The following is a 26,101-nucleotide window of genomic DNA, read 5'->3' as shown; positions in this document are numbered from 1 at the left end:
GAATTGCAAATAAAAAACTAGTGCATTGAATATACACATCATACACCTTCTTCGAATTCTCCTTCTTCTTCTTGTTGGCATTGTCTTCATATTTGCGTTTTACCCCTTTTTCTTGCTTCTTTGCCTTGTTCACCTTATTCTCATCTTCCTTAAGATCTTCCTTGTCTACTTCGATATTTACCAAAGTTGGCTTCTCTAATTCCCCAACCATGTCTTCATCGATTATATCCACTTCATCATATAAATCTTCTTCCACTTCATCAGCTTTGCTCTTCATGCTCTTGCGGTACTAAAAAACGGTCTTCCTAAAATAATTGGAAGTTCTTCATCCTCCTTCATGTCAAGAACCGCAAAGTCAACCGAAAAAAAACCCACTTTCACTAGTAAGACTTCAATTATTCCTCGTGGGTATTTGGTCGAGTGATCCACCATTTGAATGGTCATCCTCGTGTATTGGAGCTTAGGTAATCCGAGCTTTTGGTAGAAAGAGTATGTCATGAGATTAATGCTTTCCCCCAAATCGGCTAAAGCATTAACATAAGTTGAATTGCCAAATTCACAAGGAAATGTGAGTTGACCTGGATCTCCCATCTTGATTGGTAATCCCTTGATAATCTCGGCTGAACACAACTCATTAAGAACTATTGTCGAGGCCTTTTCCAACTCCGTTCTATTGGTCATAACATCATTTGCATACTTGGGAAGTTTCGCCATTAATTTGAGGAATGGGGCGTTAATCGAAAGTGAGAGCATTTGTTCCATAAATTTCCTTTGTTTAGGCTCCAGAGAATGTTTGATTGCTCGAGATGGGAATGGAAAAGGTGGCTGATATGATTTAAGAAGGAAAAAAATGTCTTCACCTCGAGACCACGACTTGGTGAATCCACAGAAAACGCTTCACTGTTTTCTCTTTTTGCCTTAGGCTTCTCTATTGGATTAATGTCTAAGTCCATAACTATATTTGGTATGTACTTGACCCGACCCGACATGGTCCATTTGGGTTGCACTTCACCGGCACAATTTATATGGATAGTCTTTTGAGAATAGTATATTTATGATTTATATTAATATATTATAAGTTCTAATATATTAATATGGAATCATATTATTTAATTAGTATTGATCAAGAATTAATTTAGAATTAATTGAGTGATCAAAAAGAACTAATTAAATATGGACTCTTATATATATGGAATGGGCCAAGTTCATTTAGGTTAGGCTAAGCTTTCATGGATGGTCCATGGAGCTTTTAACCCATGGATCCTATGTAAATGAAAGGTCATGGGTATTAGGGTTTACATGGATGTAACCCTAATCCTCCATAATATATATAAAGGGGTCCTTGGCTCACAAAATTGGCACAAGTGTGTGAAAATAAGAGTGGACCGATTTTAGTGTGCATACATATTCTCTCAAGTTCTTCCAAGGTGTTTTGGTGATTTGTGATTCCATTTGAGGCTTCCACACTATTGGGGCTAAGCTCTTAAAGCTTGAAGACATCAAGCTACATCAAAAGGTATGTCATCTAACTAGAACTTTGTAGTATAGGTGCTTCATAATATGCTAGTTAGGATGAAACCTTGGAATAGTTAATATTTGCATGTATAATAGAGAAAACATAGATCCAAGGTTTATAGGGTTGCATGTACACCATAGGAGTGTAGTATACTAAAACCCAACAGTGGTATCAAAGCCATGGGTTGTTTTCTGTTATATTGATGCAAATGTTTTATTTTCAAGTTGAAAAAAAAGGAAAAAAAACATGACGTTTGTCAAATTTTAAGATAATTACTTGTTTTGTGAAAAACGAATTATTTGTAAAATTTGAATCATTTGTTATATGAGTTGAATTAGGTCAAATTTAGTAAAAGATAAAATGATATGATTATTTTATTAGTTTTAAAAGTTTGATCTAAATGTTTTAAGGAGTTACATATTTTGTCATAAAATTTTGGAGCTCAAAAGTTTTTTTTAAAGTTGTGATCTTAAGGGTTTTTGAAACTTCCATAAGTTATGGATATGAAAGTTTTTTTAAAAAAAAAAAATTTGATTCAAAGTTTTTATGGAGTTACAAAAATTTGGTGTTAATGTTTTAAAGAATTCCATAACTTGTTCTTAAGTTATGAAACATGGAAAGTTTCATCATAAAACACCATTAATTCCATAAGTTATGGAATCCAAAGGTTTTCAAGAATTACAAAACTTGCCCTCAAGTTTTGGAATTTGAGAAACGTTTTTTATAAAAAAAAAAGAATTGAATTCTAAAACTCTTGGGTTCATAACTTAAACAATTAATTAAATGGTTTTAATTTTGAGTTTAATAATTGGAATTATGATGTTTTGGTGAATAGTTCAAATTAACTCTTATGGACTTTATTAATAGTTAATTAAAGCGTTTAATTAAAAGAGTATTACTAATCCATAAATATATGGTTTGAGTTTAATTAAATTAAAAGTCTAGTTTAATTAATAGATTAAACCACCAAGTATTTTAAATGTCTAAAATACACCCTTATACTATTATAATATTAAAAGTTTAATATATTATATGTATAAGAGCAAGTCGTCTTACCATTAGTAGGACAAGGACTATAATTCTCCCTTCATTATAAGTATAATGATAAATACTAAGTAACTAAACACTTATAAATTCTCAATCTTAGTTACTTAGGAAAATGTGAATAAGGTGCTAATCCATGAAATTACACTTTGCACTTTGTTTAAGCTGTTAGTGGAGCTTGTGTGGTTAACCGGCACACTAACCTGGACTTAACAAGGTAGGCAAAGGGTAACTTAATGTTTATCATAGTATCGTCGGAGCGTGTGTGGTTAACCGGCACATCGATTGAGGGGTAAACATTAAGGGTACCAAGTATATTTGCATGGTTACTTCACACCTTGTTTTGTGATCCTCGGCATCCCAGTCACAAAACCTGAAGGGCACACTCGAGATTGAAACATGCCATTGAAAAGTTCAATGAATCTCAAAAGAATCTAGGAGTTTCAAAACCAATTAAAACCTAATAATACATTTCGTTTATCTTGGTGGAAATTGGTGAATCGTCATTCACCTACCTTCAAATATTGTATAGCTTGGATTACGGCATCCCTCTTCCAAGTTATAAAATAGTTTCTTGGGTCCTAGCCTTAATATATCATATTGGGTGTTATATTAAGGACTTAAATCAACTTTACGTGAATTTCTCCCATTGTTGATGTCTGGTTTAGACAATAATGATCTTCCCAAACCAAGCTTTCCTAATGAATATGACTTTCCGAGTTTGGCTCATGGAAGTCATACTTCTCTTCCTCCACCTCCTCCAATTATTCTCCCTAACCCACAAGTTCAAGGTCACTCAAGCCCTAATGGCAAGCAAGGTCTATGTGTGATCACATCTTAGAGATGAAGTCACATATTGACAAGCCGGGAGAGTTGGGTGTCAAAGTCTTGAGAAAGTTGGATGTTCAATCACTTTCTTAGTCACATAGTGAGTTCCTTTGGGACTACTATGAAACAGACTATGACATGAACCTTAATGATCATATCTATTTGCTTGGTGCTGCTGAATCAGCAATGATTTGGAACGATAGTAAAGCAAATTTGATTAGAAGATCAACTTCCCAAAAACTTTATGGACAGTGACAATGGTGACACTGGAAATCCAGAAAAAGCATTCTCTTCCCAATGGAAAGGGATTGGCCATAGTCAACCCGGTTGATCAAATGGTAAAGAGAAAGGCTAAGTCTGAGATAGTCCCATTACCAAAGGGTCCATATGTTTATTTTGCCAAAGGAAGGGGCGTTGATTGCAAAGCTGCCAAATTTACCTAAGGATGTTAAAGTCAATAAGTTTGACTCTACATCAGGTAGAGCCCATTATCTAACTCTGTTAAGTTCTATTCTGAGATCCTCATTACATGATGTGACTGGGTCACATGTTGATGTTTTAAGAATCAAAGAATAGAGAGAAATCTTAAAGGAAGTATATGTTGATTCTGATCGCGAAGGTGGATTTCGATCGCATCAGAATTTCGAGCAGTTGCTTAAGAAGTTATGATATATTGCTAAGGAATAGATAACAACAATTTTCCATGTGTATTGTAAGGATAAGTTTTTCCGCAAAGTTTTAAAATAAAAGAAAATTGTTTAATTTTATTTATTTGAAGTATCCTTACAATGGCATTTGTGGAAAATTGTTGCTTATATGATTCCACTGACAGCAATATTCGAAAATGGATTTGATTCTTTCATTTGTGGTAGTGTCTAAATTTACCAAATCAGGAAAGTTCCTCATCACCCAAGTTTCAATTGGACCGAAACTTGGAATCATACAAGTTGAATAGTATGATGAATGAGAACTTTCAAGCATTGGAAAATCAAGACTAATTACTTGTTCACATGGATGTGTGAGTCAAGTGAAGGACTAAAGGGATCGAGTACACATTCTTGTGCACTGGTCATGTCCACCACAAAGCTCGTTAAGACTATTTGATTTACTAAAGTGTAGTAAATATGGTTATACTTACAAGTTTAAGTATAATTCTGAAACATTGGAAAAGTCTCAATGTATGGCAGAACGAATGGGAAGAATCAAATTAGGCAGAAAGATAAAAGTTTCTCAAATCTGAAAAGATTGGAGAGTACTTTAGTATCATGTTTGTGATCATCTTAATGATTTAGAAATCATATCACAATTAGTCCTCTAAAGGTCATCTTAGTGCATTCTTATGACTAAGAAGAGGAGTCATGAATTGTTGAAATGGTTAGATCAGGAAGATGAGTCATACTTCGTTCCAAAACAATTCTTAGAGTCATACTCCAAGATTGTAACTTGAGTGACATATCTTAAAGAAAGGTTTAAAACACTTGTCAAATGTAAGAGTAAAAGTGTCCTACTCTTGTACATTTGAAATTGGTAAGTTGTGATGTTTTGGATAAAACAAAGACCAACTAAGGCCAATTGTGTGAAGTGTTTGTCTTGATAAAGAATCCGCACTATCTCTTGAATATTTGGCAAGATAGTCTTATATGTCAAGAGGATAGTGGGAGTCTTAAAGATCCTAAAAAGAATTTCAAGAACTAATCAAGAATAAAACATGAGGTTTTTCACTAGCACACGACTTGAGGTTTATAACCTATCGTGTTGACATATTCTATGCTCATTCCAGTTAAAGTTGGCTTTGCATAGGAGTTCTGAAAGTTCTCAATTGGTTGCATAACAACTTGGAAGCAATAGCAGACCCTGTACTGCCAGGTGGCAAGAAGTTAAGATTGCATAAGTTCAGTCCATATGAGTTTGGATTTGTCATTATCCTTGTCTTGTGACTATGGTTTTGACGATTCACATGGATAAGAACACATACACCATAAAATCTAAGGGTCATAAGGTTTCTCTCCGATTCATGAAAATGATGGTGAGGAAACACTTCCACCAAGTAGATTTGAAGCAGATGGAAAAAGGTCTAAACAATTGAGACTATGATTACGGCATCCCTTTTCATAGTTCTGAAATTGTTTAGACACACATGCATGCTATCTAAGGAAAGGTGTATGATTTTGATAAAGTTTTATCAAAGCATCTCGTATCAGAAATCTAAACTTTGGTAAGAAAGTCAATAAAGTATTGATTTCTAGAAGTCCAACTGATTTATGAGTACATGTCAAAGCTAGTGGGAGCATAAGTGTTATGCTAATAATCATCATGTTAGTGGGAGCATGATAACTATTGTTAGTGTTGCAAGTTAGCAATGTTAATTATAGAAAACAAAAGTTTCAATTCGTGAGGCTGCAGGGATTGAAAAAGTTGTTTTGCTATAATTAAGGGAGAGGATATACTTCATTTCAGTTCTAAAGGCTTAGATTGAGACCTTAATCATCTTCAGTCAAGAATATATATATGAATTTCATGTTGGATTGGTTCAACTTAAGGAAATTCTATATATTGCGTTCTCAAAATTCGATTATGATTACGGCATCCCTCTTCATAGTCAAATTTTGAAAACATGGCAAATAAAAATATTGTAGCAAAAGACTGGTCTAGAATCATGTCTTTATGTGAGACATCATGAATCGTGTACCATTTGCTTTAGGTACAGGATCGATTGCATGTGCTATAATATTTGTCATTTCTAAATTTTTCCAAATGCCCAGAGGCATTAAGAGGGGAAAAGATCTAGAATTGGATATGACTAAAATGATTAAGCAATTGTCGAGGACAATCTGAGGTTTACCAAAGATTGGTTGCTCAGGGACAGTTGGAAGTATAGTGCTAATTTTGGAAGTACCATATTGACATATTCTGAAAAGAGGCATCTCTTATTCAGAAGTGATAGTCAAAATGAGAATATGGAGTTATCTCCATAGGTGGAAGTTATCTGTGTAAGATTAGAAAACTTAATGCAAGAAGCATGTCCAAAGAAATGTACTTTGAATATGAGACTTAGTTTCCATGGAGTTGATCTCCATTGGAATACCTTATAATGACTGTTGACAAGTCTTTGTGACTTAGTACATATTCATTACAGGAGGGTCAGTGCATATAAGTTTAAAATCTAAACAGATTTCGATAAATGATAGGAATTTGAAATTCTCACATTTTTCGATAAGGATTTGGGAGTGTGAAATTAGAATCATTGAAATTATGTTCAATTGGTTTATTTCACAAAGTAAGGATCATAGACAAACATAGAGTGCATAATTGGTGTATGGCAAAGCTATTGTTTAGAAAAACATAGTGTACATGCTTGGAGCATGGGACAACTAGTGTTTTTAATTCAGGTATAAAGTTGATAAAACCGAAACAATGAAATAATGAGTAATCAGTATGTTGATAAATAAAAGTGGTCTATTTATATTCATAGGGTTTGATACCATATTTGATTCATTTATTCTTGTGTTTCATTTTGCATGTTTTGACTTCCAGAATAAACTAGGTCATTCTTCCTGAATGACTAAGTTATTCAAACTATCCACAGTCGGTCATATGTTGGAAGTAGATATGAATCAAGACTGTCATGGGTTGGCTTGTAGAGGTCTAAGATGTTGGACAAAGCGGTGCTACAACACTCATGAGTGCTCATAAGTTCTGAGTATTGGATTCAACCCACGCTCATTTGAATCACTTCATGGATTTTATCACGAGTGATCATGAGACGATAATATCTTATATTCTTAAAACCTAGAGATATGAGTTGTTACTATGAGTTGGTTATACATTGATTGCACGAAAACGCATTTGGTAACTCGATGTTATAAAACGTGCCTTTGTGTATGATTCAACAAGTAGTAGAACAAGCCATATGAGTCGAAGTTTATCCATTCCTTTTACCTTCGGGATAAAAGCGATATATGTGGGCCCCTCGATGATTTAGCGATGACACATGTGAGTGCTTGGCCAAGCCAGGACTGATTTGATTTGTTCAATCAGTCAGTCATCATAAATCGAAAATCGGGAAACAACAAATGGACAGAGAGAATGATTATAATCCATGTCTCAGTCCATATGATATCTAGAATGGAGGAATATATGATCCCTTATCTAATGGACAAGTCATTGACAAGGTCAGAGTTCGACAGCGGCTTTAAGAGCTACGATTGCCAGTTAGGTTTTGAAGTCATAATCAATAATAGTTTTAGACTTATCCAAGTGGGAGACTGTTGGATTAATGTCTAAGTCCATAACTATATTTGGTATGTACTTGACCCGACCCGGCATGGTCCATTTGGGTTGCACTTCACCGGCACAATTTATATGGATAGTCTTTTGAGAATAGTATATTTATGATTTATATTAATATATTATAAGTTCTAATATATTAATATGGAATCATATTATTTAATTAGTATTGATCAAGAATTAATTTAGAATTAATTGAGTGATCAAAAAGAACTAATTAAATATGGACTCTTATATATATGGAATGGGCCAAGTTCATTTAGGTTGGGCTAAGCTTTCATGGATGGTCCATGGAGCTTTTAACCCATGGATCCTATGTAAATGAAAGGTCATGGGTATTAGGGTTTACATGGATGTAACCCTAATCCTCCATAATATATAAAGGGGTCCTTGGCTCACAAAATTGGCACAAGTGTGTGAAAATAAGAGTGGGCCGATTTTAGTGTGCATACATATTCTCTCAAGTTCTTCCAAGGTGTTTTGGTGATTTGTGATTCCATTTGAGGCTTCCACACTATTGGGGCTAAGCTCTTAAAGCTTGAAGACATCAAGCTACATCAAAAGGTATGTCATCTAACTAGAACTTTGTAGTATAGGTGCTTCATAATATGCTAGTTAGGATGAAACCTTGGAATAGTTAATATTTGCATGTATAATAGAGAAAACATAGATCCAAGGTTTATAAGGTTGCATGTACACCATAGGAGTGTAGTATACTAAAACCCAACATTCTCTTCTTCCAAACATGACTTGGGTTGTATTGTAGCTACTTCATGGATCATTATTGGCTCAAAATGAAACACTTCTTCGGTGTGTATCGCCATGACATGAGGTTGTGACTTTGGGTCTTGATTTTTAGGTGGTAATCTTTTATTGACAAGTGTGGTCAATTTCCCAAGTTGAGTCTCAATGTTTTTGATGGAAGCTTGGTGATTTCTCACATTGGCATAAGTAGTATCATGTCACTTTTCAAATTCTTCCATAAATCTATGAAGTACCGACTCAAAATCCATCTTTTTTTCGGGTGGTGGTTGCTCTTTTTGATTGAAACCTCTACCGGTTTGTCTATACTTCTCATATTTTTGTTTCTTGTACTCTTCATATGGCAACTACTCCTTCTTGGGCTTCCTCTAATCTTCATCATACTTGTCATCACTTGAGTAGAATAGTTGTGCTTTCGTTCCCATTTTCATCCAAATCACACTCCTTTGTCAAATGTGGACCACTACAATTATCACACCCAACTCTAATGGCATGAATAGATTGATCTAATTTTGTCATTCGCCTATCCATAGAATCTAGTTTAGCTATGATTGCAGCCAAGTTCCCATTCCCTTCATCTCCTTTTCCTCTACTAACATCGTCTCGTGGATTGTGGTACTCTCGTGAGTGCTTAGCAAACTCTTCAATTAATTCTTTTATAGTTGTCAGATCCTTCTTCGTCATTGGCCCTTGTGAGTCAAGAAGTTGTCTAGTAGTTACATTCACTCCATCATAGATGATGGAAATTTCTTGTTGAACATTAAGATCATGTTGAGAGCAACTTCTAAGCAAGACCTTGTATCTCTCCCATGCTTCATACAATGACTCCCCAACCTCTTGTTGAAAGTTGGCTATCTTCTTCTTAAGCTTTGAAATCTTCGAAGGTGGACTAAATTTCTCACTAAAAGCATCACGAAGATTTGCCCATGTGGTAATGGATCTGGGTGCAAGAGACTTCAACCAAATCTTGGCTTCACCGGTAAAAGTCACCGGAAGCATCCTTAGTCACACAGATTCTCTTGGCACATTTGGAACGTGAAAGTAGTTTGCATTGTCTTTGACCTCATCAATGTGCTTGAAAGTGTCTTCATACTCTTTCCCAGCGAAAGGTATGTCATTTATCATGGATAAAATGTGCCCTTTGAGCTTGAAACTTCTCTTGGCTGGTATCTCGGGTGGAACTAGACCTGGTCCATGTTCTTCACGTATCCTCTTTTTGTAGTCGCCCATTGTCATTCTCGTAATATCTGACATCTCTTCTTCTTCAATTTTCAACTCTGAATCATCTGAACTTCCTTCAGTAGAGGATTCTGGCTCGTATCCTACTTCCTTCTTACTTGGAATCTTCTCAAAAAGTTCAAATTTGTCAGATTTAAAAGTATTGCTCGATTCGCCCTTCTTGTCCTTCCTCTTATGGAAAGCGGATTTTTGATCTTCTAGTGGAGGAACAATTGGAGTTTTAGATCATCGGGTCATAAATCTATGAAACAAAGAAAAAACAAAACAAAAACGCGTAAAAGGAATAAAAATCAATAAACTAATAAATTCGCTGAAGCGGGACCACGACGTGGTGGATATAACCGCGACGTGGTTTCGTCTCAGAAAGAAAAACGAAATAAACAAAAGCAACCAAAGTAACTTTTTGTGGTTATTACCCCAAAAAAAGGATCGAATAACTAAAAGCAATTAACTAATAACCAAATAAGTCGTTCCCCGGCAACGGCGCCAAAACACTTTGATATGCATGAAAGTACCTATTAGTTTTAAATTTATAACTTAACAAACTCTTACTAACTATGCACCTATATGAAGTGTACCTTGTCAGATTATATTATAGCTTAGGTAAGTCGAGTGTCGATCATAGGAAACGGAATTCAATTAATCAAATTAACTACTTCTAATTAAACTAAAAAAAACAAATCATGATTTGGGGGTTTTTACACCTAACAAGTAAGCAAGCAATGAAAACAAAGTAACTTCAAGAATTAAAAGAATACTTCTGCCTAGATCCGATTTCACTTTCTCCTATGGTTTATTTCTATTGGATAGACTATATTAATTACCAATTTTCTAGCTATTATGATCAAATATCTAGGCCTACCAGTTTATGAATGACAAAGCAATGATCATGCACAAGTTAAACACCAAGTTGATAGTAGCATAATTGGACTATGAATGATATTAATTACTCTCTTATGATCAATTCAAGCAACCAAGCACAAATTAATACTAATTATGCTCTCTAACACAGTTAAAGTTACTAGCTTTAATTACTTAAACTAAGATGTGATTAATCCTAGCTCTAATTATCTAATGATAATAAGCAATTAGGAGAAAGATTCATGTAATTAATGTGATCAATTAACACACAATATCTGATTTATAAGCAATATAAACTAGAACTAAAACATGTTGGGGTTTATATATATCAAACACAAGTAAATTCAAATATAATCATCTAGTGATTGAAATCAACTCATATGGATCAAGTTCATCTTCACCAAACAGAAGTAAAAGGCGTTTAGCCTCTCATTGCACCAGGAAAAACACATAGATCTAAGTAAAATAAGCTAGACATAAGTTTAATAAGCAAACCAACTAGATCAATGTTGAATATCTTCTAAATCTTCTTCAATCCTTGAGCTCCAGTTGAATTTCAACTTTCTTCTAGGTTTCTAAAGGTTATTTATCGCAACTAACCTCTGAAAACCGAATGCATGCTTCTGATTTCGACCTAATGTCCGGGATTTTATAATTGTGGAAATCTGACCACCACGTCGTGGTTGACCGCCACCACGACATGGTCTTCGTATTTATCCTGTGTCTGCCAAGTTAGCATGACTATCATGAATATTCCAATCACCACGTCACGGTTATATCACCATGACGTGGTCTTCAGTCATCTTCTTTTCTTCTTTTGTTTTAGCTCCCGTTTCCTGCTTCCAACTCCTCATATGCTCCCTTTTTGTCCCGAGCAAGTCTTTGCCGCTACAAAACATATTTTAAACATAATAAGTATCTTTTGTTACATATTAAGCATATTTGAAGCTAAAAGTATTAGAAATATGCATTAAATATGTAGTTAATTATGGACACATCAAAGGTAGTATGGGTCCGTACTACTAGAAGCACAGGACCTGTACGCGTAGCAAGGAAGTCACAAACTCCGAGGGTTTAGTCTATACATGATGGTATGAATTGTGGTAATTTTTATATATTTTGGTTCACTTGCAGTATGGTGTTCACGAGAGGATCTGGTTCTGGATCTGGAGCAGGTGGCCAGGATAGGTTGGGGTTGTTTGATCACCATATTCGAAAGATGATTACCGCTGAGGTGGCTACTGCTGTCCGGGGTTCTATTTCGGAGCTGTTTGGGTCTATCAAGATTGCTATTATTGAGCTATTTGATGATTTCTATGCTGCTCTCACTAAGGTTGCTACTATTGCATGTACCGCGGTTGTTGCTACTGCGAGTATTCGGGGGGGGAGAGATCATTCCAATATCGGGACTTCGACAACGCGAAGCACCGGAGTTTGATAGGATCAAGGAACCGATTATGGCGATGAGGTGGTTGTCTGATGTGGAGGGTTTCTTCTTCACATGTTCGTGCCCGGATGAACAGAAGGTCAGGTGTGCCTTGAACCTCCTCCGACAAGGGGCGAAGGATTGGTGGAGATTGGTGACCGGTTCTTATACTCATGAGCAGAGGGTTTATGTTACTTGGGAGCGGTTCTCGGAGATGTTTCGCATGAGATATGTTCCCCTGGTGGATAGGGAGAGATTGGCCCAGGAGTACCTGGATTTGAGACAGACAAGTGAGACGGTGACGGAAATCACCAAGATGTTCAGTGAGAGGGCCTTATTATGTCCTGAGTTTGTTGTTTCGTAGCAGACTCAGATGACGTGATACTTGAGCATGCTCAAGACTGACATTAGACAGTTTGTATCTACCCAGCATTACGGTACCTTCGCCGAGCTTTAGGATGTCACGAGGAGGCGAGAGATTGAGATGGAGATCTAGAAGAGGGAGAAGGGACAGGCTCCCAGTCAGTAGCAGCCTGCAGCGAAGCGGTTCAAGCTCGCTGATTCACGATCTGGGGGACAAAGGAGTCGCACTCGTGAGGGTGCTTGTTGATCTTCTTCTGGGTGACACAAATATGGCAAGGAGGGGCATTATGCGAAGGATTGTCATCAGCAAGCCCTAGTACCGAGCACCATGATTTGTTATCATTGTGATCAGGTTGGCCATGTGAAGGCCAACTGTCCTTGCTCGCTACAAGGTCGGCGGTCTCTAGCACCGGCTACTTTGAGGATCACAGATGGACGTTAGGGTAGGGCGGAGCCCCCGAAGGCTCGATGTCGTGCTTTCCAGCTCACGGGAGAGGAGGCCAGGGCAGTGTCTGATGTCGTTACTGGTATATTTTCATTTATTATTCTGTCAATTATTTTATGGTATGCTTATATTTATGATTCTGTTAGGTACCTTCTTAATGAATTCCCTGCCTGATCTTGTGTTGTTTGACTCGGGTGTGAGTTGATCTTTTGTGTCTCAGTCCTTCAGTAGAATTTTTGATATTACTCTTGAAGAGTTGGGGTGCCTGTTACGAGTGTTCATCACCAACGAGCATGGGGTTTCCACATCGAGCGTTTATCGTGGTTGTGTTTTGGATAGTTTCGGGGTGTCTTACCCGATTGAACTGATCCCCATCCGCATGAGGGATGTGTGCATGATAGTAGGTATGGACTGGATGAGCAGGTTTGGCACGATGATTGACAGTGAGGGCCAGCGAGTGATAGTTTGAACCCCCAAGTAGGCAAGAACTGGTTATTTATGGGGAGGGTACCAGGGTTGGATCAGCCTTTTGTTCTGCAGCCAGGGTCAGAAATATCTTCATCTTGGGTTATCTAGCGTATGTGGTCGATACTCGAGTCGAGAAGGAGGTTTCAGTATCAGATGTTCCTATAGTTAGGGAGTTCCCTGATGTATTTCCCGAGGAATTACCTGGTGTGCATCCTGAGAGGCAGGTTGAGTTAAGGATTGATTTGGTTCTCGGTGCGGCTCCGATTGCTAAGGTATCGTACAGATTAGCACAACCAAAGATGCAGGAGTTGTCCTCTCAGCTTCAGAAGCTGTTGGGCAAGCAGTTTATCAGACCTAGCAGTTCTCCTTGGGGAGCAACGATTTTGTTTGTGAAGAAGAATGATGGTTTGCACCGCATGTGTATTGATTATCGGGAGTTGAACAAGTTGACAGTGAAGAAGCATTACCCACTTCAGTGGATTGATGATCTCTTCGATCAACTGCAGAGTGCATCTTGGTTCTCCAAGATAGATTTGAGGTCAGGGTATCACCAGATGAGGGCCAGAGAGGAAGACGGGGAGAATACATCGTTTCGGACTCGTTATGGTCATTACGAGTTCGTGGTGATGTCGCTGGGGCTAACCAATACGCCTGCGGCACTTATGGACTTGATGAATCGAGTGTGCAGGCTGATGCTCGATCGATCAATTATTGTTTTCATCGATTATATCTTGATTTATTCCAAGACCACAGAGCAGTATGAGGAGCACCTTCGAGAGTTGTTGGGAGTTTTGAGGCGGGAATAGTTGTATGTCAAGTTCTCGAAGTGTGAGTTTTGGTTATAGGAGGTCCGGTTCTTAGGACACTTCGTTAACCAGAATGAGATTTTGGTCGACCCGACCAAGATTGAGGATGTTATTGAGTGGGAGGTTCCGAAGTCTCCTTCGGATGTCAGGAGTTTTCTGGGATTAGTAGGGTATTATTGGAGATTCATTCAGGATTTCTCCAATATTGTAGTACCCCTCAGACGTCTGATGAGGAAGGGCGTGGATTTCCGCTAGGGGCCTGAGCAGTAGGCTGCATTCGAGACTCTGAGGCCGAAGTTATGTGAGGCCCCAATGTTGACCCTCCCCGAGGGTGTTGAGGATTTTGTTGTATATTGTGATGCATCCATCACCGGTCTGGGGGCAGTTCTTATGCAGCGAGGGAGGGTTATTACTTATGTTTCTCGGCAGCTGACGCCGCAAGAGGTGTGATATCCTACACATGATATGGAGTTGGAGGCGGTGGTGTTTGCCTTCAAGATTTGGCGACATTATCTGTATGGGGTTCGGTGTACCATCTACATGGATCACAAGAGTTTGAAATATCTCATGGATCATCCGAATTTAAACATGAGACAACATAGGTGGCTTGAAGTGGTCAAGGACTATGACTGCGAGATTCTGTACCACCCAAGGAAAGCGAATGTGGTCGATGATACCTTGAGTCATAACTCGGCCGGTTCTTCTGTTGGGAGCTTATGCATGAGGATTTTGATTGACTCGCCACTACTGTATTTGATTAGGGAGGCTCAGGCCGAGGGATTCAAGAAGGAGAATTGAAAACAGGAGCGAATCATGGGTGAGATCGGCAGGTTTTCCATCGATGGTCGTGGATTGTTGACCCAGTGCGGTCAGGTTTGGGTACCAAATTTTGATGGGGTCAGGCGCAGTACGTCGGGCGTACCGAATGGTATGTTGCGCGTACTGGGCTGAAGCCCTGATGGCCACCTGATCTTCGACTACACCCGATGTAAGAGCTGAGTACGTGGGGCGTACTCATCCAGCTTGACTTTCCTTTGATTTTGACTTGTTAACTTTGACCATTGACCAGGATTCTGACCAAGGTTGACCTAGAGGCATTGTGGGTATTTTGAACAATAGTTTGAGACAAGGTCACTGTTTGTTGTACATGTGACCTGTAGAGTTGGTATACATAGCTGTGTTGTGTCCAACTATATTTTCAGACTGAGAGGTGAGTTTTCCTCACTGTACTTGTGGGTCGAAGGAAGCAATGTTGTCCTACTGGGTTATGTATCCTAGTATAAAGGATGTTGCTATATTGTATTGATTCGTTAGAACTGAGTCCTGGTATATAGGATGTTGTTATGCGATAGTGATCTATAGATCTACATGTTAGTCTGTTGATTGGTTATATGATAATACGTTTGCTGGATATATGTTATTTGTTATGTATATGTCGAGATAGTATGGTTGGATTGAGGCAATGTGGCCTTGTGCGGAAGCCAACAAACTTGGGAGCAAGTCATACATAAGATGTGGGCCCGAAAGACAAGCCAGACTTATGATGTGGGCTCGGGAGTAAGCCAGACATGAGCTGTGGGTCACAAAGCAAGCCAGACTCATGTTGTGGACTCAAGGGTAATCCAGTATGTTAGTTATGGACCCAGTATGCATGATGTTACATGTTTGTTTGGTGGTACTTTGGGGGAACTCACTAAGCTTTGGATTACAGTTTCAGTTTATTGTTTCAGGTACTTCAGATGATCGTGGCAAGGCGAAGGCGTGATCATACACATCCTTCGATGACATATTTTTGGAAATTTATGATACATTGATCTTGGGATATTTGTATTTAATACTTGGTCTTGATATGGGTTTTGTTTGAAAACAATGATTTCTCTTGACTTAAAAATGAAAAAATTTGTCATGATTTTCGAATGTTACAACCAGAGTTCTATGGATTCCATATTACTCAAGAGGATGACAAACTGTTAGGAAATGATGATCCGCACAACTATCAGGAAGCCATAGAGAGCCCAAAGGATACAAAATGGAAAAAGGTTATGGGAAACGAAATTCAGTCTATGTACAATAACCAAGTATGGAACCTGGTTGTTCCTACACCTGGTCTTAAAACCATTAGGTGTAGATGGGTCTTCAAGAAGAAGACTGACATGGATGGGAACGTATAGACATATAATGCCCATCTGGCCGCGAAAGGTTATACTTGGAATCAAGGAGTTGATTATGAGGAAAATTTCTCACCAGTAGCTATGATTAAGTCTATTAGGATACTACTTGCCATACCTACATTTCATGACTATGAAATATGGAAAATGGATGTAAAAATTGCCTTCTTTAATGGGAAACTAACCGAGGATGTTTACATAGTTCAACCAGAAGATTTTGTATAGTCCATGTCTCCTAATATGGTATGCAAGCTTGAAAAGTCTATCTATGGACTCAAAGATGCACCTCGTAGGTGGAACATCTGTTTCGATGAAAAGATCAAGGATTTTGGTTTCTTAAGAAATGAAGATGAACAATGTGTGTATGTTAGATCTAGTGGGAGGGTAGTTGTCTTCCTTGTCTTATATTTCAATGACATTCTTCTAATAGGAAACGATATCCCAACACTGAATAGTGTTAAAACATGGCTTGGGAAAAGTTTAGATATGAAGGACTTGGGAGAAGTTGCTTACATACTTAGTATTAAGATCTATAGGGATAGATCTAGGCGACTAAAGGACTTTGCCAAAATACATACTTGAATAAAATCTTGAAGAAATTCAAGATGGAAGAATATAAGAAGGGATTTGTACCTATGCAACGTGGCACGATTTTTAGTAAAACCCAATGTCCCATATCTTTGAAGAATGGACATAATGTGTCCAATCTTATCTGCATCTATTATAGTATCGATCATGTATGTCATGATATGTATAAGGCTATACATCTCATATGCCATTAGTATGACGAGTCGTTATCAAGCCAATCCAGGTGAAAGTCATTAAACCGCAGTCAAGAACATTCTGAAGTATCTTAGGAGGACTAAAGATATGTTCTTGGTTTATAGTTGTAAGGAAGAGCTAAGCGTCAAAGGATATGTGGATGCAAGTTTCCAAAGTGACAGAGATAATTTCATATCACAATCTGGTTTTGTGTTCATGTTGAATGGAGGAGCGATGACTTAGAGAAGTTCCAAACAAGAGACTATAGCTGACTTAACTACAGATTCAGAGTATATTGCAACCAATGAATCAGCCAAAGAAGCAGTCTTGCTTAAGAAGTTCATTAATGATTTGGGTGTTATTTCTATCATAGTCAAACCAGTTAAGATCTTCTATGATAATGAGGGAGAAGTTGCTTTAACTAAAGAACCTCGAGATCACAAGTTTACAAGGCATATTCAAAGAAAGTTTCACTACATCAGGAAACTAGTTGAAGATGGAGACATCATTATGAGCAGAGTACCATCAAAAGATAATCCAGCTGATCCGCTCACTAAACCATTGTCACAGATTAAGCATGATGCTCATACTAGGGTTATTGGCATTAGATTTTCTAGTGAATTGGTTTGATTTCACAATTTGTAGTTTGATCATTTATAACATATTAGATATTTTGATTTGGTGATTGTTGATAATAAATTGCTATGTTTGTTCATATTATCTGTGTTCCTACTTTTGCATGTTTAGAACCACTTCCAAAACTTTTAATTCAAACTTCCACAATCAGTTATACTATTAGGAGATAGTATTGAATTAAGATGGTCATGGTATTGGTAGACTGTTCATAGGGATAAACATTAGAAAGCCCTGCAACCAAAACTAATGAGTACTTGAAAATGGAGATTTTAAGTATTGGAGTAACCACACTTAAAGATTAATTCATCATGTCATAAGTAAATTAAGATAGTTGTATTTCTTATTCTTCAAATGGGGACACATGAGGTCTTGTTCTACAATTTGTTGTGTCTTGGTTTTTCCCCAACGTTGTCCATAATTGGCAGCTATACATGGTTTGACTAGATATTGCACGAGGAATAACAATAGCCTATGTAGCCAAAGTTTGTTTGATCCTTCTGTCAGAAATGGAGAAGTAGATATATCTAGACCACTCGTTGATTTGGTGTTGATAACAAATGTTGGGTCAAGCTGGGACTGAGTTGATTAGATTTGATAGTCAGTTTGAATGTCACCACAAGTCGGTATCGGGAAACATAATTGTGAACCATGAGATTGACCCTAGATCCATGTCTCTAGTTCATAATAAGATATCATGAAGATCAAAGGAATTTGAAGTTATCAGTCTTAGGGTTGTTTATAGCAAAGTCGCTATAAGTACAGTAATTGCATCGGATTGTTACTCACTGTTGTCTCTAGTAAGTATTTGATTGGTCAATTATTGATGCCTAAGTGCAAGTAGGAGCTAATGAAGATTAGTGTCCATAGTCATAACAAGCCTGATAATATTACTATAAAATAATAATGTCCTTTTGGGTTGCACGCAAGAACAAAATAAAGTAGATTTGAAAATATATTTATTTGAGGGACTTATTTTGTTAATTAATTAATAGTAAATAAAGGAATATGGAATATTCCATAATGATTTGAATTCCATAGATAATTATAATTAAGTTTGGTAATTATCTATGGGGTTTAAAATCACATCCCTATAAATAGAGGGCTCCAAATCCGTTTTTTGGTACGTGAGAAAAATACCTATTAGCCTCAAAAGTTCGGAATCCTCAAAACCCTAAGAAATCCTGAAGTGCAGTTTTCATGTCGTGGCAGGTCGTTCTCCACGTCGTGGTCGACCACAGCATCGAGATTTCGGTTTTGTTTGAAGCTCATAGTTCGATGGATGCTTATATATTCTTGTATCTTGTGTCTTGGGTGCGATTTCAGAAGAGTAACTCTAGGTTGGGTTCTTTATTAGTCCATTCAATTGGCTCGTCAAAAGAAGAAACCTACAAAGAAAGCAAAGACATGATTATATTCTATTGTGTTCTATAAGTTGCATGGATAGTTGAGTTAGATCTTGTGTTTTGAATCTTAGATCAGAATTGATTGTTGTTTTCGCTGCCCAATGGTTGATCTATGATAGGCTCGAAACCCATCAACCTGCAGCTGCAAGATAGTCTTTAACTTGAGCAGTCTGGCTGAAGACTGGAACCTGGTCTGAAACTCCCACTACGAAGTCTCCACTGTCTCCCACTTGGAATATACAAATCATATGAACGCAGCCGACACATAACTAAAGCTCCAAATCAAGCATTTTAGACTCACAGACACACAGTCACGGGCATAGATTTCGGAAAATCGTTACGGACACCCCGTTCCGAAGACAAATTTTGGAGAAACCATTTCGGATGCCCCTTTCTGGACACACTATATTTTCTTACAACCTCACACTATTAATATGGAGGTACCACACATCGTAAACATAGTACATTACCATTGTAAAAACTTGAGAATGAGTTCATCTGATTTTGTTGTTTGGCATTGTGAATAATAAGATTGTTATGTTTGTTCGGATATTAACCCGTTTTCGGAAGGTCTAGATTTCCCACTCCCGGATAAAATGTTTGATGACATTTTCGAAGCTATGACGGTCGCCGAAGAAGCCAGCAAAAGGGACTCTGAAATAAGTTGGATACTCAATCAACGTGCAGACGATCTAGCGGAACAAGAAAAAAAATGGGCTGCTGAAACTATGAAAAAAGTCAAAGAAGCTGAGAAGTGGATTCGAGATGCAAATGTGGAGATTGATAAGCTTCGGGAAGATCGGGACCGTCTAACAGATGTTTTTAGAATTAGAGAAGATTTTATCGACCGTGAACAAAATACATATCCCTTACAATTTTCTAATTTATGGAATTGGATTCGAGATGCAAATGTGGAGATTGATAAGCTTCGGGAAGATCGGGACCGTCTAACTATGTAATAGCTTTTGTAATGATCGTTTAACTAATGTTAATGAAAAGCATTGCCACTTTAGATAACACTACCATTTCTTTTAAGTAATTAAGTTTGAAATAGCATTACAATATTTAAAATTATAGTATATTTTCAGGATAATCAGGAAGTTGCATTCGGTGCAAACTAGCACTGTCTACATGATTTTCAAACAATTCCATGTATGTCTCAATTAGGCTGAATCATTATCAGTTATTTACACTCGTTCTTCTATTGTTGCACTTGTCCTATATGCTTCTTCGATGATGTCCATTGTGTTCACAAACTGTCGTATATCTTCAGACAACGTAATGATGAGCATTTGCATATTATACATTGCTAGTTTTCTCTGTTCCTCGACCGTAGAAGGCGATAATGGGATTTCCAGTATTATCAATTGTTATTTCACGCGTTGCTAAGCATGAATCATTTCTAACGCGGTCGTATCAACAAGACATCGTTGCTTGTCTTCAAGACATAGTATTTCATATTCTATTGGCAAAGCATCATCATTAATCGAGTTATTGAATGTTAGAGACTGAAATTAAAAAATATTAAAATACATATTAAAAACCAACTTGCATAAACGTATCCAAAATTAAAACCAACTTGTAGAAACGTATCCTTAACAAAAATTATTAATTTCTAACCAGTCTATAATAACAGGTTTGTCTAAACTTGCTTCGGTCTCATCTTTCAGAGTTTTATCTGCTTTCAATTTAAGCTTTAACACCATTCCTGATTTCTTTCTTAATTTTTAGGTGCATTTGATGTTTTTTTACTAACTCAACATCTTGGTTTTTTATCCGCAAAACACAATTCCAACAGTATTTTAATACATTACCATAAAAATAAAATAAAATAATTATTACAAATTTTTTTAATTTGGTTTTACCTTTATCAGACGCAATTCTGAAAGTTCTTATAAATGGAATACAATTTCTTCGTCCGTAAAACCCCGTTTTTTTAATAACATCCACACAAATTCGTCTTCGGACTAATACAATGTATTTAACAATATCATAAAAAATAAATAAATAAATAAATAAATGACCAAATTGAACTTTTATTCCAGACAATCATTCTGAAATTGATCTTCATATTTCGGAGTACGTTCTTTATATTCCGGAGTGATACTAACGTTCCGGAATCCCTTGTAACGTCTAATTAGACTTATTTTCTGACTAAAAAACTGTGTTTTACACATTCTAAGATACTTATATGGATCTTATATGTCTAAAACAAAATAATAATAATAATAATAATAATAATAATAATAATAGATATTTCAGACTTGTTCTTAGTATTCCGGGCATTATCTACGATATACAAATAATTGTTTGTAAACTCTAAATGCGAGCAACTTAAAGAGTAAAACCGACCCGGTTTGATGAATCAATGGTAAAACTCTGTCTGGCGGTGAACACGACCTTTGGATTTTCAAAATTCAGAATGCTTATTCCAGATTTTGGGGTATGGGGACCATATATAGCATTGAGCTACAGTAGTGGACTTGACTCGTTTTGGTCCGGTCCGGAATGACCATTCCTGACACAATAATTACTTTTCAAAAAAAATGTTAACTATAAACTAAAATTGATTAGATTACTCAATTTCCCTGCAAATTATATTATATTTAGACTGTATAATAGCTGTTATTTCCCTGCAAATTATATTATATAATAATTGTTGTTGATAATTAATTGTTTAGTCCAGAAAGAGAAATTTTGCTATTTTGGGATAAGAGAAAAGTGGAAGAAACACAATCAACGCATCACCTGGGGACCGACCCTATGCAATCAATTACATTTTTGTTTGCATACATCTCATTATTCTTCAATAATACAGCATAGCATTTGTTTCTTTTCAATTATTATAGTATAACATTTGATCTAAATGTATGTATTTGTATTATTTAAACGTATTACAAATATATTATTAATGTATTTGTATTATTTAAACGTATTACAAATATATTATTATAAGGGTTTTTGATATGAAATATTGAAAGTCTTTAAGTTTATAAAAAAAATAATGATTTTTTGTTTGTTAATGTCAGTTTTTTTTCATTTTTGTTATGTTATTTGTAATAACATTTTCCAGAGAAAAACCGATCAAATTTGACAAACTTAATGAATCTGGAAAAACCGATCAAATTTGACAAACTTAATGACTTTCATGTCAAATTGAAAAAACATACTTAGGGTAATTAAATACATAAAAGATTTGTAAACTTAAATTTTTTTTTTTTTTTTTGCAAATTTGATTTCATAATTAAGGTTTATCTTTTGCAAATTTGTAAACTAAAGAGAAAAAAAATGGAACTTTAACAAAGTTCAGCCATTAACACACCTAATATTGTCATAGGGACAATATCGTTATATTTTTACAAATTTAAAGACTTTTATGTCAAAAGCCTTGTTATAACAATATATTCAAATCAATTTTTCTTGTGATAAAAACCAAAAAATGACAAGATCCACTTGTAAGTACTTTTATGTCAAAAACCTTTATTATAACCATTTAAATCGAATTTTCTTGTGATAAAAGCCAAAAAATGACAAGATCTACTTGTAAGAATCTAACTATAATATAACCCTTTTAGGGAACCAAACCCACTATGATACACTAAAAAATAAATCAGTGACATCGTAGGGACGAGCAGACCCCTCTACATGAGCCACGTCCATCTTTCCGAAGCAATACAATATGTTTGATTATTAAAAAAAACGTTAAATATGAAAGTTTGGGGGTATTTGATACGTTCTTTTACTAGTATGGTAAAAAGTTGAATATAATTTAGATAGATTGTTTGTTTGATAACGTAATTGAAAGCTTATGATTCGATCATATAGCTTCTAATATTTTTAAAGTCTAATAAAAAATAATCTGACTCGGTCACTCTAAACGCCCACTGCTAAATTATTGTATCCAAAATTATAGAAAAGAAATGATATTTATATTATTGAGCTTGACTCTTAGATTTAGAGAATGGGTGGTCACTGGTGAAGTGGTGGAGTGTAGTTGCAATGATACAAAGAATCTAAAACTAAAAACAACGGTCCAGATTCTCTCTCTTTCCTTGTTATCTTCTCAACTCCCCCGATCTCACTTTTCTCTCTCTCTCTCTCTCTTTTAGTAGCCTCGAGAAACTAGAAACACAGAGAGGAGTGTGGAGATGATATTGGGTAAGAGACACCGACCTCCGATCAAGAGAACCACCAGCATGACAGAATTCACCTTGGATCTCAACGGCCCCGCCGCCGTTGGAGGTGGCCATGACAACCCTCAACCACCGCATGATCCTAACAACCCCTTCAACACGAACACACCAAGTGGTAGTCTTGATCATCGGTTCTTGACTGCCTCCAATATTTCTCCGAGGAACCACCGCCGGAATTCACTTGACCATATGGAAACGGCTCATTTCTTGACAGTTTGTCACCTCTGTAACCGCCGGTTGATCCCCGGCCGTGATATCTTCATGTACAGGTATATTAATGATTTAATTCTCAGTTCATAACCTTACTTCTCTTAATATTATTATTAGTAAATAATTTAAAAGCTACAAATCATAGTCATCTACGCATTTGAAGCCTTGCTTTTGTTTTTCTTTTCTCAAATACAATTTTAATGATATTACAAGTTTTGAATTGTGAAATTTTGCAGAGGCGACAGTGCATTTTGTAGTTTGGAGTGCAGACAGCAACAAATGATTCAAGATGCAAAGAAACCAGTTGCTCTCAGTTCTGAATAATAATATTCATCAAATGATTCGAATATACGAAGCATTAATTATTCTATTTTAATATTTTATGGGGTTTGGAAATTCAACCAATGTCCATATGATTGAGTATGATGCAGATATGTACATACATATCTATGTATATTTAATTATTTATGTATGTACGTACGTATGTAGAGGTATGTATTTTCAACATCTGTCATTTTAATGAATCATATTTTTGTGGATAAGGTCGACGCTCGCAAATTTATTGATAAGCAAAATACGATACAAACAAAAGAGAGAACCCCTTGGGAATTTTTTTTTAAATGTTTAAAAAGAAATCCATTAATCTTCCATTTAAGTCCTTATTTTTTTTCCATAGGACGGTCCTTTTGTAGTCTACAACCGGTTAAATGTTATTTTTTAAAAGAACAAGTCAAAGAAATGGTTCATGTGGTTATCTAAAATTAAATCACTATAAAAAAAATTGGGAAAATAGAACAATATATGTCAACGTTAAAGACTCTAAATGGCGTCGATATTGTCTTTTGTGACTACATGTCGCCGCTAAGCTAAAAGATCATCACTTTGCAACCTTGCTATCCGCCACTGATAGTGTCGCCATTAAAGATGGTTGACGGTGTCAATGACGGTTTTACTATGATGTTTGTAGTGGCACCGACGACGTCTGGTTTTTCTGGACGCAGTGCAAAATATTTTGAATTTCTTTTTTTTATTGTGATACTACTAAAATTTTCCGTAACACACCTACTATGAAATTATGCCTTCGCCCATGGATGGTGTCGCCACTATTTCACTTCATCACCATCACCAACGGTTCTACTAGTGTTCGGTATTTGATGTTTCAAAAATGGAAGAATTGGGACCAACAATTTTGCCTGTGTTCATTGTTTGTTCTTTTCGAAATGGAAAATCATAACCCGTAGTTCTACGGCTAAGGTTTCCGAAATCGAAATCACAATCAAAGGGAGGGGGTTGGTAATAGACCTATTGATTCTTTTTGTTGCTCCATTGATATCTTGTTTTGTGGCTACGACTCACACAAGAGAAGAATAATCTGCTTTGACTTTGACTATATAAAGTGGAGTACCTACATTTGAGTTTTCAAAAATAGTACCTGTCCAACCCATCTTATAAAAGTCACATCAAGAAGTGGTAGCTGGCTGAGAAGGTTGTTACATGTTATATGGTTAAGTTTACGGCAACCAAAAAGTGATGTTTAATATGATAAAATTGTTTTTTATTTGAAAAACTTAAGGGGGTTAGACTATCTGGTATGCGGGTAAAAGATGTGTGAGCTCCTATGTGGCTAACCAACCCACGCGTGAACACCGCCCGTGACTTCGGTGGGTTGGTTGTAACGTGGTACCGGAGACTATCAAAGACGATTCATTTGATTGGTGGATGGTTTTTTACCGTTTTTTCAAACTTTAGAATAAAAAAAATTCTTTAACATTAAAAAAAAACAATTCTTTAACATTAAAAAAAAACAATTCTTTAACGTTTAAACTTACCTTGTATATATACATACACTTATACATATTTTTACATCCTTCAAACACACTCTTTCAACTATATGAATAATTTTTTAGGTTCAATTTCTTCTTCCTCATCTAATGATGATGATTCTGATTCTATGTTTTTTTTATGTTTTTTAGTAATTTAGGTTTTAAATTTCTATGTTTTTCAAGTACTGTTGTAAATCCATAAAATTCATGAAAAATTTAAACTTTTAAAACCAACCCACAAATCATCATTGTTTACAATTAGTTTTCAAAACATGTTTAATATCAGAGTTTTCCCAAAAATCATAAATCAAAACACGAGTAGGTGCACGATCATGCATTCGTCTTACCGCAATCATCTGAGGTACTTGAAACATAACCCAAAACTGTAAGTCAACGCTTAGTGAGCTTTCCCCCAAAGTACAAACACACAAAACACATAACAATAACAAACAGCATACATACAGAGCCTTCAGCATGACTGGACCGCCTTACAGGCCATCAACCTACTTGGACCGCTCTCTGGGCCTTCGGCCTGACTGGACCGCCTCGCAGGCCTAGAGTCTATCCGGTCCGCCTCGGGTGTCTTGGCCTTCAGCACAAAGCAGAACCGCCTCCACCCAACCAACCATGACATGTCGACATACACATAACTAATAAACATTTAACCAGACATCAAACAAACAGGCAGATTCACAGATCACAACCGCATGCTAACATCCTATTTACCAGGATACAGATCTAACAGATCACTACTATACACAATCATACAATAAACCAGGATAACAATCTAAAGGGTCGGCCTTGGTGTCTTCGACCCGAAAGTACAGTGCGGAAAACTCACCTCGCAAGCTGAACAGAACT

General features: G+C 36.4%; 2 protein-coding genes and 1 non-coding gene across 3 annotated transcripts; 2 read left to right on the top strand and 1 right to left on the bottom strand.

Moving 5' to 3' along the window:
- Positions 1-273: 273 nt before the first annotated feature.
- LOC145122388 (uncharacterized) lies at positions 274-714 on the bottom strand. Its single transcript, XM_079057992.1, has one exon. It carries the CDS (start codon positions 712-714, stop codon positions 274-276), a length of 441 nt encoding a protein of 146 aa, XP_078914118.1.
- An 8,486-nt stretch (positions 715-9,200) lies between these two features.
- Positions 9,201-9,307, top strand: LOC145123044 (small nucleolar RNA R71). The gene has a single exon (XR_013714924.1). It is a non-coding gene; the product is annotated as a small nucleolar RNA R71 (small nucleolar RNA).
- A 13,686-nt stretch (positions 9,308-22,993) lies between these two features.
- Positions 22,994-23,959, top strand: LOC145118836 (senescence-associated family protein, putative (DUF581)). Its single transcript, XM_079054497.1, has 2 exons — positions 22,994-23,476; positions 23,654-23,959. The coding sequence occupies exons 1-2, from the start codon at positions 23,163-23,165 to the stop codon at positions 23,739-23,741; spliced, it is 402 nt and encodes a 133-aa protein (XP_078910623.1). The 5' UTR covers positions 22,994-23,162; the 3' UTR covers positions 23,742-23,959.
- The last annotated feature ends 2,142 nt before the right edge of the window (positions 23,960-26,101 follow it).

This window comes from Lactuca virosa, chromosome 6 (assembly GCF_052849685.1).
Source record: "Lactuca virosa cultivar CGN04683 chromosome 6, Lactuca_virosa_CGN04683_v6, whole genome shotgun sequence".
Taxonomy (NCBI): Eukaryota; Viridiplantae; Streptophyta; class Magnoliopsida; order Asterales; family Asteraceae; genus Lactuca; species Lactuca virosa.
The sequence above is the reverse complement of the archived record's forward strand: the minus strand, read 5'-3'. Positions and strand labels throughout refer to the sequence as shown.

Excerpts from the sequence above, each read along its gene's own strand:
- LOC145122388 (XM_079057992.1), bottom strand. The coding sequence starts at position 714 with ATGGCGAAACTTCCCAAGTATGCAAATGATGTTATGACCAATAGAACG.
- LOC145118836 (XM_079054497.1), top strand. The coding sequence starts at position 23,163 with ATGATATTGGGTAAGAGACACCGACCTCCGATCAAGAGAACCACCAGC. Across the intron at positions 23,477-23,653 it reads CGTGATATCTTCATGTACAG|AGGCGACAGTGCATTTTGTA; the intron begins GTATATTAATGA and ends GAAATTTTGCAG.